A 21182-nucleotide genomic window follows, 5' to 3' on the forward strand; every position below is an offset into this window, starting at 1 on the left:
ATACAAGAGAACAAACACCTCACAAATATCATAGAACTAAGCAATCAAATGTTGTAAGATGAGTGAAGACTCGATGAATGGATGAAGGAAATGATCAATTGGTGCATCTATTTATAGCATAACTCAATGGTATGAAAACTGCTTTTTTTTTTCTTTTGCCAACCATTATTTTTCGCTGCAAAAGATGACTTGACTTTTCTTTCATTCATTTAATGATTCCTGTTGGTATTGATTTTGCCGATGGTGAGAAGGGTCATTGAACATCGTCGCATCGACATTACATTTCAGAAGATTGTCTAGTGGTTTGCTCGAGCGAGGATGCTCTTGTGATAATGGAAAACGATCAGAGAAAGCTTTTGGCAAGTGAACTACATGCTTTAGCTATGAGCACCAGTTTTTTAAATAGTCTTCTAAGATCTCTTTTTTTCCGGGTATAAAACGATCTATATCCGATATTGTATCGAAATCTATGTATATCGAATAAAATAATATTTGAACGGATCCAAATATATCAGTTTTACGAAGTAAGAATTAAAACCAAACTGGGAATAATTAATAATCAAACAAGACCAACCATATATTTTTTATTTGGATTATTATAATTAATCCTTTTTATTATTGTCAAGAAAAAACTGCCGATATACGTAAAAATATCTAAATATTTAACAATATAAATAATAATATTACAATTTTAAAATAAAATTAAGATATAAATATTCGAGTGAATTACTTATTTAAAAAATAAATAAATAATTCACCCTTGTGCTCATGTATAAGTTCTTATCGTATTTGTATTCGATTATAATTTATACTTTATTTATGAATTTTTATTATTTTATATTCATATTCTGTATAAGAATTTTAATATTCTGCAATTGTAAAAAAATATTTTACTAAATTTCATATTTTAATAAATAACTCACTCTTTCAAAACAAAATACCATCAATTTTACGGTTTGGTTCGATTATACTTGTGTTGATCGGTTAATTCGGTTGATTTCGTGAACGGGTGGCGTGGCGTCGGCCGGCGAGGTTTGGGCGGTTGGTGGCGCCGTCTATCTCTCCCACCAAATTCTCGATGAACTTCAGGAGGAAAATCTTACAATTCAAGCTCTCGTACTGCACCTCTGTCTTCCCTTCAAATCTCACGCAAGTATTCCGCCAACCGCCTCCATTTTCCGCCTTCGCAGTCTCTGCTGTGGTCGCAACCGGTAAGAAATCAAAGAAAGATGAATCTCATGATTCCAAGCCAACAAAAACAAAGAAAGCCCGAACCATGGCCAGGCTCATCAACGCCGCCGCCGCTTGGTCGGCCCGACTCGAGTCCTTCCTCTGCACCACCACCCCGCTCTCCCAAACAACCGTTCTCCAAACTCTCCGCCTTGTCAAAACCCCTTCCAAAGCCCTTCGGTTTTTCAATTGGGCGCAAGGTTCTGGCTTTACACACACCCATCACTCCTACTTCATCATGCTCGAAATTCTTGGCCGGGCTCGTAACCTCAATGCGGCCCGGAACTTCCTAATTTCTATACCCAAGAAATCCAACCATGTTGTACAGCTGACTGACAAGTTTTTCAACAGCTTGATTCGTAGTTATGGTGAAGCTGGGCTTTTTCAAGAATCTTTAAAGGTATTTAAGCTAATGAAATCAATGGGCATTTCTCCTTCAGCTATTACTTTTAATTGTCTGTTCTTGATTTTGCTCAAAAGTGGAAGGATGAGAACGGTTTTGGATCTATACCATGAAATGCTTAGCACATATGGAGTGAATCCGGATTTGTATACCTTCAATATCTTGATAAGAGGCTTTTGTAGGAACTCGAGGATTGATGAAGCATTTAGGATCTTTAAAGAGATAGAGAAATTTGATTGTACACCGGATTTGTTAACGTACAATACGATTGTTGATGGTTTGTGTAGAGATGGAAAGGTGAACATGGCACGTAATGTGGTTGATGGTATGCAAAAGAAAGGGGAGAATTTGAAGCCAAATGTTATTAGCTACACTACATTGATTCGAGGGTATTGCAGAAAAGGAGAAATTGGCGAGGCTATGGATGTGTTCAGAAAAATGGTTGACCTTGGCATCAAGCCGAATGAAATCACTTATAATACGATTATTCAAGGGCTCTGTGAATCTCAGAACTTTGATATGGTAAAAGAGATTTTAGGGAAATGTGATGGAGGGGATGTGGGATTGGTGCCAGACACGTGTACTTTTAACACGGTGATGAATGCTCATTGCAATGGGGGGAATTTGGACGAGGCTCTGAGAGTTTTTGAGAAGATGACGGAGCTGAATGTTAAACAAGATTCAGCCACGTATAGTATGCTGATTAGGGCTGTGTGTAAAAAGGGAAATTTTAACATGGCAGAGAAGTTGCTTGATGAGTTATTTGAGAAGCAAATTTTGTTGTGTGAAGATGGTTGCACGCCTCTTGCTGCAGCGTACAATCCCATTTTTCGTAATTTATGTGCAAATGGGAAGACTAAGAAAGCTGAGAGAGTGTTCAGGCAGCTAATGAAACGAGGGATACAAGATCCTCCGGCTTATAAAACTTTGATTTTGGGGCATTGTAAGGAAGGGACGGTTGAAGATGGGCATAAACTTTTGGTCTTGATGTTGAGGAGAAGTTTTGTCCCTGACGCCGAGATTTTTGAATCACTAATAGAAGGTCTTCTATGTAAGGGGCAACCAAACCTCGCCTACGACACCTTGGAAAAGATGTCGAATGGTTCCCATCTTCCAAGAACATCCACATTCCACCGTGTTCTTATGGAACTTGTCAAAAAGGATTCTTCTCATGAATCGGCTTGCTTGATTATGCTAATGTTAGACAAACAGATTAGACCAAACATCAATCTCTCAACAGATGCAATCAAAGTGATCTTCAGGAGTGGTGCACAGAAGAAGGCATTTCAGCTTGTTAGGAGTCTCTATAAAAATGGTTACATAGTCCGTATAGAAGAACTGATTGTGTCACTTTGCAAGGATAGAAAGTTCATGGAGGCAAGTGAATTGCTCGTGTTCAGCCTGGAAAATGACCAGACTGTCGATATTGCCATATGCAATACTGTTTTAACGGGTCTCTGTAAAGGCCACAGGCTATCAGAAGCATTCAACCTGTACTATGAATTGTTAGACAAGGGTATAGAACAACCTTCAAGCTGCATTGAAGAGTTGAGAATCGGTCTCGAAGCTGAAGGAAAATTGAGGGAAGCCGAATTCGTTGCCAAAAGATTACTGAACTAAATTCAGGTGACCAGTTTCGGGCATTTCATGCAAGAAAAGTTATTCGCACCGGTCGGAGTTAGCTGAGACATGGAGAGGTACTCATGTTTCATGAATTCCTTTTACATTTTGACTGTATTTTATATGTTTTTAAGGGCTTTTCTATAAAATCTCACGGATTGAATTTTAGCAGAAGCTGTTAATTTTTCTTTATTTGGTGTTAATTTAATATGTTGCTTCTTGTTGTGACTTGTGAGTTCTGTTTAATCTATATAAATATATGTGTGTGTGTGTGTATTTGAATTATTACGGTTTCTTATTTATTTGTTAAATTAAACTTTGACTTGGAGTTCTCTTTTGGATTGACAGGAATCAATGGCTGCAAATTTGAGCAGAGCATGGACTGCAAATTCAGAAATTTCCTGCTGCCACTCCCCTACTTGCATACGAGCTCCCGAAATGATGCCCAGGGTAAGGAGCATTTTACCTCCTCGAAACTTCGTTGCGTTGGGGATCCGACGAGCTAACTTTGTCAACGCTACACGGGATGTAATTCGACCGTTGTATGTACTCTTCTTGTCTCGTGTCAAAATGTGAAAATATTTATTCAGATCTTTGGTTTTGTTCAAGTTGATTATTGATTGTTGTATAGTAACTTTAGTCCTTAGTTCATAAAACATGGGTGACCCAATCTACGACTGTATTTGCAAAATGAGAGGGAATTAATATTTTATCATTTCTAAAAAAATATAAATGTATTATTCCTTATTAATTGTTAGTATATCATATATGTGTGCCTGTTTATGCTATCGTGAATGAGATGTTCGAACGAGTTTTAAATTTTAGTTGTAAAATTCTCGCTTATTTTCTATCCATGAAAAGTGCTCTCTTTTTAGATTATAAGAATTTAATACTTTTAAATGAAATAAAAACTCAAAACAATTAATGAATAAAGAGTAGGTACGGTCTCACGAATTTTTATTTGTGATACAGGTCAATCCTACGAATATTCACAATAAAGAGTCATACTCTTAGCATAAAAAGTATTATTTTTTCATAGATGACCTAAATAAGATATCTGTCTCACAAAATACGATCTTTGAGATCGTCTCACACAAGTTTTTACAATGAATTAATCTTCAACGCCAGACTAACGTTCCACGAGGATTGGTGTGAGATTTTATATCAAATCCATCAATTTAATCATGAAGAAACATAATGGAGTACAAAAATATAGAGTCTACAACACATGACAAAATTCAATTTCACAACCACATTTTATTAATGTTTCACACACACACACACATATATATATATGTGTATGTATCTCTCAAGATGCCCTCTTATGGATCTTGTTTATTCACGCCAATGATTCATCAAATGACAAATAATCATGGCCACACTAAGGATAAATGACATACAAAGTATAATTGAAAATGCCATAACCATTGGCATCAAAATCTTGGAACGTACGGACGGTAGCAATACCTCGTGCCAATCGAAAAAAACCGGTACCACCAACTATAGATAACTCCCGATCACCGGCAGCAGCTAACGGGTTTCTTCCGAACATGGAGAGCGTGCTCCCGTTGTATTTACCACTTGTGAAAACGAAGTTAATACTCGAAGATACCGCCTGTTCGTTCAAATCTGAAAAACCGAGCAACCCTTGACCTCGCCCGATGGGTGCCGAGTTTAAATCGGTTCCGACAGTTAATAAGCTATCTGCCACGATGAGTCTGCCGAAATTGGTCGGGGAAGTCGGAGTAATGCTAGCTTGAGCTACTTGCCAAGCTGATTGCCTAGGACCACCTTGGAAATCTTGAACATAGAACTGGACAACCGCGGTTTTCGGCACCGACGGTTTCTTAAGGTTTCGGAACCAGACTTCCACGGGTTCGGGGCCGTGACACAATATTGTCGACGCATGTATTAGTGTGTATAATATAAAAAACAGAAACAGATTAATTTTCTTCATTGTCCCTCTTATTGATTTTCCTCCTATATAAATTTTTGATTTGGTAAAATGTTGAAGGAACACATATTTATATCCGTTAATGAAGAATATCTTTATCATAAGAAGAAAAATTCATCTGGGATACGTAACGTTTGTGGGTCAATTATGTGTTCTGGAATTATTTGACTATATGATTGAACATTGCAAAGCAATTACTAGACATAATTTGGGTGATATTTTTTGTTCAATTTTCGATTTTTTCGATTTTCGAATAATTAGAGTTATATTTGTAGCAACGTAGGAATAATGTGATGTATATTTAGTTTTATTTTTAGAGATCGATAATTTCATTCTATATATATATATATATATATATATATATATATATATATATATATATATATATTTATATATATATATATTTATATATATATATGCGTGTGTATAGGGTTACACGATAACTTTTGTGAGACGTCGTGAGTCAATTTTGTGAGACATATATCCTATTTGTGTCACTCATATTGTAAATATGGGCAGAGTTGAATCATCTCATAAATAAAGATCTATGAGACTGTCTCACAAGAGAACTACTAACAAGGTCAAATATTGGCCTCATCGTCCGATTTCTTTGATTTTTTTTACCTAATGATGTTTTTATTTTGTAAACTAACCTTCATGTAAGCTGATGTAAAAAATAATAATTAATAACTACGTTAATAAAATCGATAATTATAAGAAAATATTTTGAATATTTCATATTTTCAGCATCAAATTTGGAGGACCCGAATCATTTAATTAGAAGTCAAGTCTTTATTTTGCATTAATAGTTAGGCAAAAACTTGTGTGAGACGGTTTCACGGGTCTTATTTGTGAGACCGATCTCTTATTTGGGTCATCTACGAAAAAGTATTACTTTTTATGCTAATAGTATTACTTTTTATTGTGAATATGAGTAAGGTTGACCCGTCTCACAGATTAAGATCCGTGAGACGGTCTCACATGAGACCCACTCTAATAGTTATTAGGCAAAAACTTGTGTGAAACGGTCTCACGGGTCGTATTTGTGAGACGGATCTTTTATTTGGATGACCCATGAAAAAGTATTACTTTTTATGTTAAGAATATTACTTTTTTATTGTAAATATGAGTAGGGTTGACTCGTCTCACGGATGAGACGGTCTCACATGAGACTCACTCTAGTTATTAATGTGTCATTTTAAGAATTTATTTTCATCCATAGTTTCTAGTTAAATCTATATTTTTCAGCATTAAATCGAGGACCCGACTCAGTTGGTTAGAAGTCATATACTTATTTATTTTATAAATTGGTGTTGAATGACATCTGATACGCCACAAAAACTTTCATGGTAAGTATAAAATAATTAAATTAATTATTTAAAATTTATATAACAAAATATTTTGAATATATCATTTTTAAATGAAATAAAAACAACATTTAAATTTAATTTATATAAAATAATTAGTTTAATTATATTAGATTAAGTTATCAATGTGTCCTACAACATTATAATTTTTTTTATCTTTGTTCTCATTTTTTGTATAATTTTGATTTTTTTAAAAAAAATAATTGCAATTTTGACTCCTATGTTTCCCACCGTGATCGGGTGTAGTAAAATATATCTAGTAAAAGTTGTAGTATTGTTAGTATATTAATTTTGCGATTTTGATTATATATATTGTTAAAATAAAATAAGTAAAATTGGCAAAAAAATAATATAGCGATAATAATATTGAAATTTGACAATATAGATTATTAATATACGACCAGACATACAAACAAGTTATCTTTACTATATTACAGTGTGTAACTCCAAAGATATTTTGTTTAAATATTATGATTTGAAAATTTAGATAATTGATTTGACAACACAACTATAATTCAATTATTTGGTATAATATCAATTTGATTTTTTTAATATATATATATATATATATATATATATATATATATATATATATATATATATATATATTGTGATAGAAAGTTGTGTTTATTTAATTAAATTATAGTTATTGTCCAATACTACATTTCAAAGTCATATTTAAAAAAAGATAAAACTTTACGTTGATACTCGATCAGGTATCGGATGGGAAAAATCCTACTCGATCCCAACTCGACATATTAAAAATAACCCGATCCGATCGGGTACCCAAATTCAAATTCTCACCCCTAATTGTATTAATTACTTGAAATATTAGTAATTTTATTGATAAATTAGGAATCGAACCGAACCCGAACTCGAGTTGTTAGTATATGTACGTGTTTATGCTATTGTGAAGGGGATGATCGAACAAGTCGTAAATTTTAGTTGTAAAATAAAATTCTAACTTATTTTCTATGCATAAAAAGTTCTATCTTTTTAGTTTTAGTACTAATATTATAAGAATTTAATATTTTAAATTAAATAAAAAATTGAAACAATAAATTTACCAATGAGCACAAATTTGTGTGAGACGATCTCACGGGTCGTATTTGTGAGACGGATCTCTTATTTGGGTCATCCATGAAAAAATATTACTTTTTATGCTAAGAGTATTGCTTTTTATTGTGAATATGAGTATGGTTGATCCGTATCACATATTAAAATCCGTGAGACGATCTCACCTGAGACTCACTCTTTACAATGATAGGCCAATGTTCCACAAGAACATGATGCGAGATTTTAGATCAATTTCATCATAAATTTACGATTAAATTCAATTTCACAACCACATTTTTATTCATGTTTCATATATATAATTATATCGAGATGCCCTACTAAGGATCTTGATTATGATTCATCAAATTACAAATAATCATTTCGACACTATGGATAGATGACATACAAAGTATAATTGAAAATACCATAGCCCGTGGCATCAAAATCTAAATAAGTACGGACCGTAGCAATACCTCGTGCCAATCGAAAAACACCAGTACCACCAACTATAGATAACTCCCGATCCCCGGCAGCAGATAAAGGGTTTCTTCCGAACATGGAGAGTGTGCTCCCGTTGTATTTACCACTTGTGAAAACGTAGTTAATACTCGTAGCTACCGCCGGTTCATTCAAATCCGAATTAGCGATCAACCCCTGAGCTCGGCCGATGGGTGCCGAGTTTAAATCGGTTCCGACAGTTAGTAAGCTATCTGCCACGATGAGTCTGCCGAAATTGGTCGGGGAAGTAGGAGTAATGCTAGCTTGGGCTACTTGCCAAGCTGATTGCCTAGGACCACCTAGGAAATCTTGAACATAGAACTGGATCACGGCGGTTTTCGGTACCGACGGTTTCTTTAGGTTTCGGAACCAGACTTCGACGGGTTCCGGGCCATGACACAATACCGTTGTCGTGTGTATTAGTGTGCAAAACACAAAAAACTGAAATAGGTTAAATTTTTCCATGGATCCCTCTTGTTTATTTATGAAGTTTTGATGTAGAAGTCGCACATATTTATATCAATTAACGAAGAAGAAAAATTCCTCCGAGATACGTAATGTTAGCCGCCTCAGTACCTTTCCAAATCTTAGCGGGTTTGTGTGTCAATATGTTCTGGAATTATTTGACTTTATGATTGAGCATTGAAGCTAATTACTTGAGATAATTTTGCTGATATTTGGTGATATTTGAAATAATAAAAGTGACAGTCAATTCTTGAGCTTTATTTCATGTTTGTTACAAATGTCAATTTGTGTTCGAAATGTTGGGTTAAACGTGCATGAATGAGAATAGTACTAGGATGAGTGATCTATTGGAAAGTTTTCATGCGTCAATCTATTTACGTTGCGCCGCTTGATCTAGTTGACTAAGTGAGCCGTAAAAGAGTGACATCGGATCTTAACAGGTAATACTGTCTCTGCTGAGGATATGTCCGACGATAGGGAAATGGTAAGACTGATCTATTAGGGATATGAGACAACACCGACAGATAGACACACACCTACACGGACTCATGTACCTAACAGTCCGACCCATTAGCACACAAGTAAGTGCACTCTGCACCGTCACAAATATAATGAAATAAAGTTGCGACTTCACTAACAACTATAACTTTTGGCCTAATGATAATCGTTTGATCCTAACATCGCTCTTGGTGCCATGAATCGATCGAGGATTCCTGTAATTTAAAGACATTATTTTATTTTCATCCCAACATCAAAATCGAGGACCATAATAGTTTAGTTAGAAGTGAAGTTTTTTTAATTTTTTTTCCTACAAACGATGCTGAATAACACCTGGCAAATCCGCTCAGAATTTCGTGCTGAATATAAACTAAATAAATTTTATTTATTTAATAATTATACAATAAACACCTTAGATAAATTTACAGCCACGATTATGGTTCAATTCATGTACCAATAATACAATTTCGATTTTTTTTAGAGATAATTCCAATTGTGACTCACGTGTTTCCCACTGAAGTGCGGTCGGGTGTGCTTTTATTTCTTTAATTTCCATTACATCCAAATACTTGTCACAATCTTAGACTTCCTTCAATAAATTCATGAAAAATTACAATATTCATTCGGTATATTCGCTTTTTTTTATTGATTTTGGTAGTCTATACTATATTGCGTCACGTCTCGAGCTCATGTCCGCACAAACATGACTGCACCTCCCGTATAGAAAATAATATGTATACGTCCTCGCTTTACGAAAATGTTGATTTAAGTTGTTATTAAAATATATTATAATTCATACATATTATAAGTCATTTTAAATTTTTATTATTCTAAGAATTGTTGAGATATAAATATTTGAAGTTTAGCCAACTCGCCCTTTTGAATGTTAGCCATACACACACACACACACACAGAGATATATATATATATATATATATATATATATATATATATATATATATATATATTGGTTTTTAGTCTTTAGTAAAACGAGAACGCATTTGTTTGTAAAAAAGAAGCAAAATTGATTATGTAAGTTGGTTTATATAGACTTTTGTCATCTCATGACAAGTTAAATATTTCAATTAGCCGAATATAATATCACGAGTGATGTCAGTATTTTAATGAAAATCAGACAAAAAGTAAACATTACAATTTGTTATATTAAAACTAAATTTTTGACTAATTATAAGATTAAAAAAGGTAGACTAACTTAAAAAACAATTTCATTTTTTTCTATATATATAGTTTTTACTAACACGTGGGGGTTCTTTAAAAAAAATTATATATTAATATATGCAACATATTTTTGTACAAGAGTGCACGAAAGTCGAGCATTTCGCGTGTGGTGTAGTCCAATTATAAAAAAATCGAGTTGATTTTCCGCAAATACATGTCAAGATCAATTTACATAACAAAATAATTGGGGTTTGACTTAATTGTTTCAAACTTAATTGTCAAGCATTATTATCGAGTTCAAGCTCGTATATCAAATTTGAGATGAAAAAACTTGTGTGAGACGGTCTCACAAGTCGTATTTTATGAGACAGATCTCTTATTTTGGTCATCCATGAAAAAATATTAACTTTTATTTTAAGAGTATTACTTTTTATTGTGAATATCGGTATGGTTGACCCGTATCACAAATAAAGATTCGTGAGACCGTCTCTCAAGAGACCTACTCAAATGAGACATTAGTTGTCCGATATATGGATTATAAGCCATCGATGGGCTCAAACCCTAACTATTTAATCACGTTGATTTATAACTAAATAAATAAAATGAAAATGTAGAGTCTTGAAAAGACGATTATTTTACAGCCAAACATTATTGATTTTTCATATATAATTAAAACAAAGACGTAGTACCGTCGATCTTGATTATTCACACAATGACAATATACCACTAAGGATAAATCACATACAAAGTATATTTGAAAACACCATAACCCGTCGTAGCATTAAAATCCGAGTAAGTACTTGTAATAACTATGCCTTGTGCCAATCGGAATACACCAGTACCACCAGTTATAGATAACTCTCGAACGTCGCGCGAAAGAGGGTTTCTCCCGGCCAAGGAGAGTGTGCTCCCATTGTATTCACCACTCGTGAAGATCAAATTACTCATAAAAGACACCACGGGTTCGTTCAAATCCGAATAAGCAACCAACCCTTGACCTCGACCCATCGGGGCGGAGTTCAAATCAGGTCCGACGGTTATTAAGGCGTCGGACATTAGGAGCGCGCCGAAATTTGTCGGTGAAGTTGGAGTGATGCTGGCTTGGGCTATTTGCCACATTGATTGTCTAGGACCAGCTTGAAAGTCTTGAGCATAGAACTCGATAACCGCGGTTTTCGGCGCCGACGGTTTCTTTAGGTTCTCGAACCATACTTCTACCGGTTCGACGCCTGCCGTGACAAGTACTGCCATCCCATGCATTAGAGTGCAAAACCAAAAAATTTGAAACGCATTAAATTTCACCATTTTTGATCCCTCAAATTAATTTATTTTTTCCCTTTCTCAACTAATATATTTGAAACACAGTCTTGTATATATAAGGTGTGCAAGGTACATTCTCGTTTTCCAGAAGTCAATAAAATAATTATTTATATATTTGATGATGAATATTATACAAGGAAAAGCCGTATTCCTCTAATCTACGTTTAGCCAACTCACCCTTTTGAATATTAGCCGGTTGGACTGTGTCGATTAAATATATTTTTTCAAATTATATAATTTTTTGAGTTAAGTTTGTAGAAATGTGTGAAATAATATTTAATCAGTTATTTGAGGACAAAGACTTGTGTGAGACAGTTTCACGGGTCATATTTTATAAGACGGATCTCTTATTTGGTTCATCCGTGAAAAAATATTACTTTTTATTGTGAATATCGATAGGGTTGATCTGTCTCACAGATAAAGATTCGTGAGACCGTCTCACAAGAGACCTACTCCTATTTGAGAGTGCTAAACGAAATGCAAATAATTATTTTTTATTTTTTTGTAAAAAAATTTCACTGATAATAAGAAAATAAATACACTAATATACATAGTAAATTTAGTATATTTTAATGGATGATAATACCAATTAAATATATATAAAAATAAGTGAAATGAAAAAGAAATATGGAAAACAATGTAAATGCAGTCAAACAATTTTTGTATATGTATCAACAAAATTAATGTTTGATTAATGAGTAGGTCTCATGTGAGACCGTCTCACGGATCTTAATCTGTGAGACGGGTCAACCCTACCCATATTCACTATAAAAAGTAGTACTCTTAGCATAAAAAGCAATACTATTTCATGGATTACCCAAATAAAGATCCGTCTCACAAAATTTGACCCGTGAGACCGTCTCATACAAGTTTTTGCCTTGATTAATATATCTAAACTTTCTTGTATATTCATCACCTTTAAGCACAAAATTTATCAATTTTATTGTCACATATTTATATATATTATTAAATTAAATAAATAATTCATCAAAATTAACTACAAAGGTTTTGTAATTTGTAAATTTGATAAACAATAATATATATTATAAACAAATACAAATGAATGAATAAAATTTGAATATGACATAGCTTGATTTTGGTAGAGTAGATGCTACCTGTGGGGGCAGTGCCCTCACATGATCTCAGCCATTGATTTTACATGGTGATTAAATCTGGGCCTTTGATCACTTCATGGGGTGTATGTGTGTTTAAATCTGGGCCTTTGATCATCTCATGGGGCAGTGCCTCACAAGGTAGGGTGAAATTTCACCCTTGATTTTGATCAGTTTTGGATATCTTATCCAGTTGATTTACTAGAGCAATTGCGTATAAATTCAGATTTCTTTCCCAATTATTCAAATTCAACGCGTTTTAATTAACAGTTTAATTTTAAAAGTTATTAATAAATAATTTATATATAGAATTGCCTCAATATTTTCTTTGTTCCAAATTTGATTAATTATCGAGATTTATTGAAAAAAATGGTTGAATCATGAATGTGGACTCGAGCTCATATTACAAAGAATAGATTAATATACTCCAAAAAAGTTATTTTTACACAATATATTTAATATTTTTCCATTTTTTATATTAACATGATTTTGACTGATTTATTTATTTGATTTATTAAAAGTCTAATTTATTTTCTATTTAGTATAAAAAAAGATAGATAAAAAAATAAAGTGTTACTTATGGATATAATTTGTAGTCATTTCAATGGTCAAAACTACTTTTCCACAATAGTTATTTACATGATGCATCTGGACATGTGAGACCACATTAGTTTGTATTTTATAAAATACTTTAATTTTCAAAATCATAACTAATATAAATTAATTACAGTGCCAAAATCAGGAATCAAAACTCGAAAGGTCGGAAAATTTGGCATGTATCATAAAAAATTCAGACTTTCAAATTTTAAAATTAAAATCCTTTCAAAAGCAAGATAAGAAATATAAAAAGAGTAGGTCTCTTGTGAGACGGTCTTACGAATCTTTATCTGTGAGACGGATCAACCATACCGATATTTACAATAAAAAGTAATACTCTTAGCATAAAAAGTAATAATTTTCATGGATGACCCAAATAAGAGATTTGTCTCACAAAATTCGACACGTGAGCCGTCTTACACAAGTTTTTGCCATATAAAAACTAATAATAATAAAACCTAATTACATCTTCAATGCATTGTATAGTGGAAAGTGCAAATATATCCGGTCGCTCGGCGAAACAATGAGTTTTTTTTAAAAATGATTGACCTTGAACACTTCAACAACAAAAATATATAGAAATGTATTATTTCATTTATGTTAATTAAAAAATGTGTTCGGAAATTATACCGAAGTAATACCGATCATGATGATAATATAGTACTCAAAAACTTGCGGAATAAAATAACCAACAAGAACACAAAGATTTACGTGGTTCACCCAATATAGGCTACGTCCACGGAGCACCGAGTATACCGAGAAAATAATTTCTCTAACTCACACAAGAGAATTCCCGCACTCAAGAAAAAAATACACTCCTTTTTTCTATGCACTCTCTTTTTATCAAAGCTGAAAAACTTTTGATTTTGGGATACAATAACTGAAGGAATTGAGCTCTATTTATAACTAATTCCCTCGTTCAATTTTATAAATTTTCCGATGTGGGATGTGGTTTTATATTATTTTATTTAATATGTGGGCCCCACCCCTCAGCTGGACTCTTGCTTCCAGGAATCTTCTCAAGCTTCAAGACTCCATTCACCCTATCTCTAAGGATCCCCATTCTAAGGATTTGTTTTGCAGCACCCAAATCCTTCAAAGCAAATTCCTTTGATAACTCTTTCTCGAGTTTATCAATCTCCTCCAGACAAGCTTTAGCTATCAACATATCATCTACATATATCAGTAGTATTATATAATAACCATCAAGCTTCACATAACAACAGTGATCAGCCTGATACCTCAGAAAACCATCATTATTCATTACACCATCAAACTTCTTGTACCACTGTCTTGGATCTTGTTTGAGACCATACAAGCTCTTCTGAAGTTTGCACACCATTTTCTCTTTCCCTCGTACTTCAAATCCCTGTGATTGATTCATTTTTTCATCTAGCTTACCATGAAAAAACGTCGTCTTTACATCTAACTGTTCCAGATGTAAATTTTCTTTTACCATCAATCCAAGTACAGTCCTGATAGTAGTTAACTTTACACCAGAGAGAAAATATCAGTGTAACCAATGACTTTCTTTTCACCTTTTACAACAAGTATTTCTTTGTACCGCTTGCTACCGTCACATTCTAACCAGTACTCCCACTTGCTATGTAAAACATTTTTACCTTCAGAAAGTTCTGACAACTCCCACATGTGATTGGATGACAGTGAATCTATCACATCTTCCATGGCTAACTCTCACTGTTTAAAGGTCTCATAAACATCCGATTTATTTTTCACAAAATAAATCCAAAATTTTCTGCTCGAATCGTCAATAGTAGTGCCATAATATCTTGAGCGATCTCCAAGGGATGTCACAGGAGATGGTCCACATACATTAGTATGTACCAGCTCCAAATCCGTCGATTTCGGTTCTCTAACCTCTTTTGAAAAGCTCATCTTTTTCTGCTTTCCAAAAAATACAGCTTCACACAGCTTGTGTTCAACGATCTTTAATTCCGGTAGCTTTCCGTTTGAAACAAGCATTTTCATTCTCTTTTCACTTGTATCCCCAAGCCTACTATGCCATAGACTTGAATTAGCTCCAGCATCCACATTCGCTTTATTTCTCAAACTGGAAGTCATATAAAGTGTTCCAGTTTTCTTTCATCGAGCAACAATCATGGCCCCCTTTTTCACTTTCCAAGAACCATCACCGAATGTCACCTTATGACCTTCGTCGTCAAGCTGTCCCACTGAAATCAGATTGTGTGTCAACTTTGGGACATGCCTTACTTTTTTAATTTTCCAGACAGATCCAATTGTCATTTTCATCCGGATATCATCCATACCAATTATTTCCAAAGGTTTTCCATCAGTCAGGAAAACTTTTCCGTAATCTCCCGCAATGTAATTATCGAATACATCATGATTACCAGTGGTATGAAACGAAGCTCCCGAGTCCATAACTCAAGAATCAACAGGGCTTTCCATGGATAATAGCAGAGCATCACGTACTTTCTCAGTGACAGCATTGAAATTATTCTTCGTTGATCTGCAGTTCTTTTTCAAGAGATCAGTTTCACCACAGCTCTAGCACTTCTTTTTCAAGGGACCAGTTTCACCACAGCTCCAGCACTTCACATTCTTTTCAAATGTATTATTGTCTTTTCCATTTCTTGACTTGGATCTACCATGCCATTGGTTAAAACTCTTTTCGCCACTCCTGCCCCTTCCTCTATTCTCGAGATTTAGAGCAGAACTTGATGATGTTCCTTCACTGGAATCCATCTTGCGAACTTCTTCGGCAAGAATTTGATCTCTGACATCATTGAATTTTAGTTTTTTTTCTAACAGAGTTGCTAACCGCTGCCCGCATTGGTTCCCATACATTTGATAAAGACGCCAAAAGAATAAGTGCACGAATCAAATCATCAAAATTAATTTCAACTGATGTTAGCTGAGAAATAATCGTGTTGAACTCATTGATGTGTTTAGCCACCGAAGCACCTTCACCCATTTTCAGGTTGAATAACTTTTTAATGAGATGTACTTTGTTGTTTTCTGATGGCTTCTCGTACATGTCTGATAAAATGGACATCATCTCTTCTGTGGTTTTTGCCTCCGTCACGTTATGTGCCACATTCTTCATTAGGGTCAGTCGTATCACACGTAACATCTGTCGGTCAAGGAGCTCCCAATCATCATCATCCATCTTTTCCGGTTTCTTTCCTGATAGAGGTTGATGCAGCTTCTTACTATACAGATAATCTCTTATCTGTAACCGCCAGAACGAAAAATCTGTTCAGTCAAACTTGTTGATTCCCGGTCCCGATCCATCATCTCCGGCCATCACTTCTCTATCCTTAGAAAAAAATCTAAAAAAATCTTTTCTGATGTGGAATATCAGACAAAGCTGCAACCACAGAGTATACTCAGAATTTTTAAGAATTTTCACAACAAGGCTCTGATACCAGTTGTTGGGAAATTATACCGAAGCGATACTGATCACGATGATAATATAGTAACCAAAAAACTTGCGGAATAAAATAACCAACAAGAACACAAAGATTTACGTGGTTCACCCAATATAGGCTACGTCCACGGAGCACTGCAATTTTTATAACTGAAAGAAATATTACAACAAGTGTATACACCAATACACAATATTTCTCACTCCCACATCCGAGTATACCGAGAAAATAATTTCTCTAACTCACACAAGAGAATTCCCGCACTCAAGAAAAAAATACACTCCTTTTTTCTATGTACTCTCTTTTTATCAAAGCTGAAAAACTTTTGATTTTGGGATACAATAACTGAAGGAATTGAGCTCTATTTATAACTAATTCTCTCGTTCAATTTTATAAATTTTCCGATGTGGGATGTGGTTTTATATTATTTTATTTAATATGTGGGCCCCACCCCTCACCTAACAAAATGAACGGTGAATTAATAAAAACAAAATTGTGATGCGAATCGATAATGAACTTTAAGGGTTCTCTTTCTATTGTTCATTAAGAAGGTTTTTTTATTTTTAATTTGAGCTAAAAAATGGGTGTTACAATTGGATTTTGAACCGAGATCTTTTCTTACATTTAAGATCTTTGTGATATGAGTTAGTCTTGAGAGATGTTACTCATATGGGTAGAGGTGGGCGTCGGGTCGGGTCGGGTTTCACGGGTTCGGGTAATTCGGGTCGGGGAATTTCGGGTACCCGAACCTGAACTTTAATTGGTGCTACCCGATGGTTCGAGTACCCGCAATTTTCGTGTATAGTAGGGTACTCGAAATTTATGTCAAAATTTTTATCTTCTTTATCTCTCAATATATATATAAATAATACCTATTCTGCACAAAATAGAACAACAACAATAAAAAGTTGCAGTAAAACCATCAATCTAAATAAAACATATGTCAATCAAAATAATAGTAATTCAGCATAACAAAAACTCCATCATTTTGAAACAATAATAAGCTGATAAAATACCATCAATTTAAATAAAACACATTCAAATCAAAGACAAAATCACTTGAATTCACTATAGACAAAAAATCCATCACATATTAACCAATCCAATCATTTTCGAAAGTAAAACATCAATTTCTTCCAATCATCAACGATAAATTAAAACAAGATGTAAATCATCTTCCAACTTTCAAGCTAAATCATCATATGTCCAAATATATCATCTTCGAATTCAGGACTGACTCAAAGACTCAAAATCCAATCAAATCAAAGTACCTAAAATGTTATAATTCTATTAGTTTTCTAAGACAATCATTATTAAAGTAAAAAAATATAAAAGATTTAAATTTTAAAAATTTACATTCATCGAATATAATGAATTTAAACTTTAAAACTTACAGTAATCGATTGTTGATATTTTTCATAATTATATATCAATTATGGTTGCATCCTTCTATGAGTTTGTTAATTCTATGCCAAAAAAAAAAAAAGCAAAGAGATTAGTCGTTAGAGGGGGAAAAAAACAAAGAGATTGTCACTTTCACAGTAGAATTTTTCAAAGTGTTCCCAATATCGTGATCTAGATGTCATATCTTTCCTAACTCTCTTTTTAGACTCGGGTTTCATTTCATCTTTATCACCAAATCATGATCTAAATCTTCCACAAAATCAACATCATTGTTCTTGTTCTCGTCAGCATTATCAGCTTCTTCCATTAGATAATCTATTACACTCTCCATCTAATTAATAAATATATGAAATCCAAAATATTCAATAAGGCAAGCCGAATAATCACATCATTGATGCCTTAATCTATTGTATGAGCCAATATACATTCAAATTTGAGAAAAAGCAAGATTATGATTATTTAATAGATTTAGCTTCTTTTAGTTAGATTTTGAAAAGTAAAAACAAAAAACAAAATCTTGTTACAGTGCACTTTCTCAGCATTTTGCTGATAATTCATCTAGGAAAATACACGAGGAAATCGTGGGATATGCATCGGAAAGTTGATCAAACTCAAAGGACTTTCCCAGACAAGTAGAATGACGATTGAATTTATTTTGTTAACTCACAAGTAATTTACATATTCAAAAGCAAGTCCGGTGAAACATGGATCAGATATAGGGAATGAACTAGGGGTATTCATCGGTCGGTTCGGTTCGATTTTCGTTTTTTATTTTGGTTTTTTCGATTTTCGGTTTTACAAATATATCATCCGATATTCAAACTATTTTTCTTCGGTTCGGTTCGGTTTTCTACTGAAATGGTTCGGTTATTTCGGTCGGTTATTTCAGTTTTGATACAATTATTTAAATTAATAAGATAAATATATTGTAAAATGTAATGCCCGGAAATTTAATCCTAGTAATCTATAATTATTGATATATAATTTGATATGATTATGAAAGGATTAATCGGGACATGAAATGAGATTAAATATGACGGGTGCAATTTTGGACAGAACTAGTGGCGCCCGAGCGGTAAGAAATGACCGCCCGAGCGCCAAAGTTCAATAGACATACATCTTGGACAGAAGGTGTGGCGCCCGGGCGGTAGTTTTTGACCGCCCGAGCGCCAATGTGCAACCCGGAAAGGAGTTGGACAGAAACTACCGCGCTCGAGCGGTAGTTTATTACCGCCCGAGCGCCGCCTGAATTGGATAGAAAAGTGACGCGTATCACTAACCGAGCACCTGAATATATATATATATATATATATATATATATATATAGGCTACACTTTGACGTAAGTTTTGCTACGTTTTGACATGCTTTGAAATTATGCTATTGTCAGAATTGAATAGGATTCATATATGATGTTCTTGACATGTTAGACATCGTAGAATCGAAGTCAGATTAAGAAATAGACTGATTATGGAATTGTTATGAATTTCTGATTATAATCGGTTGATACCGGACAGATTTGAATTGTGGCGGGATTACGGATTGTATTGGATATGAGTTATAGATTGTAACTGTTATCTGGTGAATTGGTATTGACGGGGATATTAAAATTGTACCGTTATACCGTTGATTTTGAATTAAATCCAGATTGAGCAGATTGTTATGGAATTGACTAGTATATTGATATGAGATTATTGATATTGTCAGTACCAGACAGATTGTGAGTTCAGGACTTTGACTGAGCCAGAAACCGACGAAAGAAAGGTATAAGTCAATGTGGTATTGGGAGATCGACTTGAGTTGGTTAGACTTGAGTTTCCCTAAATCACATACTTTACTTTATTGTATTGATATTTGCATTGAGTTGATTGATATACTTGTTCTCTTGATTTTAGACAGCAGGTATTAGACGAGTAGTCTTATGACAGAAGTGCCGTTAGTGGTGGGATCACCACGGGCACATTGCACGATGTCATAAGATTGTGTATTGGCGGTTGTGCCAAAGACTGTCACTGGATGTTTGGCTATCGATGTGGATAGGATGGTGGCTTTTTCTATTACTATTAATCAGTATTGTATCGATGTGGATAGATTAGTAGCTCTTCTATTACTGTTAATCGATGTCATATCGATGTGGATAGAATTAGAGTTGCTTCTATTACTGTTAATCCGTACTATATTGATGTGGATAGAATAATAGCTTTCTCTATTACTGGTAATCGATACTGTATCGATGTGAATAGAACTGGAGTCTTTTCTATTACTGTTGATCGATACCATATTGGCGTGGATAGAACTGGAGTCTTTTCTATTACTGCTAGTCGTTATACGCATGCCAACTTCTGGAATCGGGATCCCTAGACTAGGACTGAGTCTAGTCTGAATGATGTAGCTACCAGTATTGTCGACAGTTTGAGATTGATTATGTTTCAGATTTTGATACATATATATGTTACCTGATTACATGCTTTATATTGTTTATATGATTGCATGTTTCGTTGATTTATACTGGGATTATATTCTCACCGGTTTATCCGGCTGTTGTCTTGTCTGTATGTGTACTTGACAACAGGTGGGACATGATCAGGGTCCAGGAGATGAAGAGAGAGATCGTGATTAGAGTGGTGGCACCGGACTTGGACTAGAGATAGGGTTGAACACTTGATAGTAGTTGTCAAACCCTAGTTTGAGTAAATGTTTGTGATACAAGACTTGTATTTTTATATACTGAGATGTATATATGTTTTAATTTCACTACGTTCCACACTTTAAAAAAAAAATTAGACCCTGTTCTATAATTGATTAATTAGTCTCAATGATGATTAAGAATTTGATTAGCGTCCGGGTCCCCACATAAAATATAATATGTTATCTTTTTACATGATTTCTTAGTAAAACATTTAAATATAAATTTTAAATAAATTACATAAAGAACAATCAACTAAATATTCTTCAAAATAATTCATCATTCACTAATATCATCTCAAAAAATATATAACAAAAATAAAATTATTAATTTAATAAAATTTCAGTTTTTTCGGTCGGTTCGATTTTTACATATATAATCCAAA

At 33.8% G+C, this 21182-nt stretch overlaps 1 protein-coding gene across 1 annotated transcript; it reads left to right on the forward strand.

Moving 5' to 3' along the window:
* Positions 1-954: 954 nt before the first annotated feature.
* On the forward strand, positions 955-3944 carry LOC140806984 (pentatricopeptide repeat-containing protein At1g02060, chloroplastic). Its single transcript, XM_073163587.1, has 2 exons — positions 955-3330; positions 3602-3944. The coding sequence occupies exon 1, from the start codon at positions 1079-1081 to the stop codon at positions 3251-3253; it is 2175 nt and encodes a 724-aa protein (XP_073019688.1). The 5' UTR covers positions 955-1078; the 3' UTR covers positions 3254-3330; positions 3602-3944.
* The last annotated feature ends 17238 nt before the right edge of the window (positions 3945-21182 follow it).

The sequence above is a fragment of the Primulina eburnea genome, chromosome 12 (genome assembly GCF_022965805.1).
Source record: "Primulina eburnea isolate SZY01 chromosome 12, ASM2296580v1, whole genome shotgun sequence".
Taxonomy (NCBI): Eukaryota; Viridiplantae; Streptophyta; class Magnoliopsida; order Lamiales; family Gesneriaceae; genus Primulina; species Primulina eburnea.

Excerpts from the sequence above, each read along its gene's own strand:
- LOC140806984 (XM_073163587.1), top strand. The coding sequence starts at position 1,079 with ATGAACTTCAGGAGGAAAATCTTACAATTCAAGCTCTCGTACTGCACC.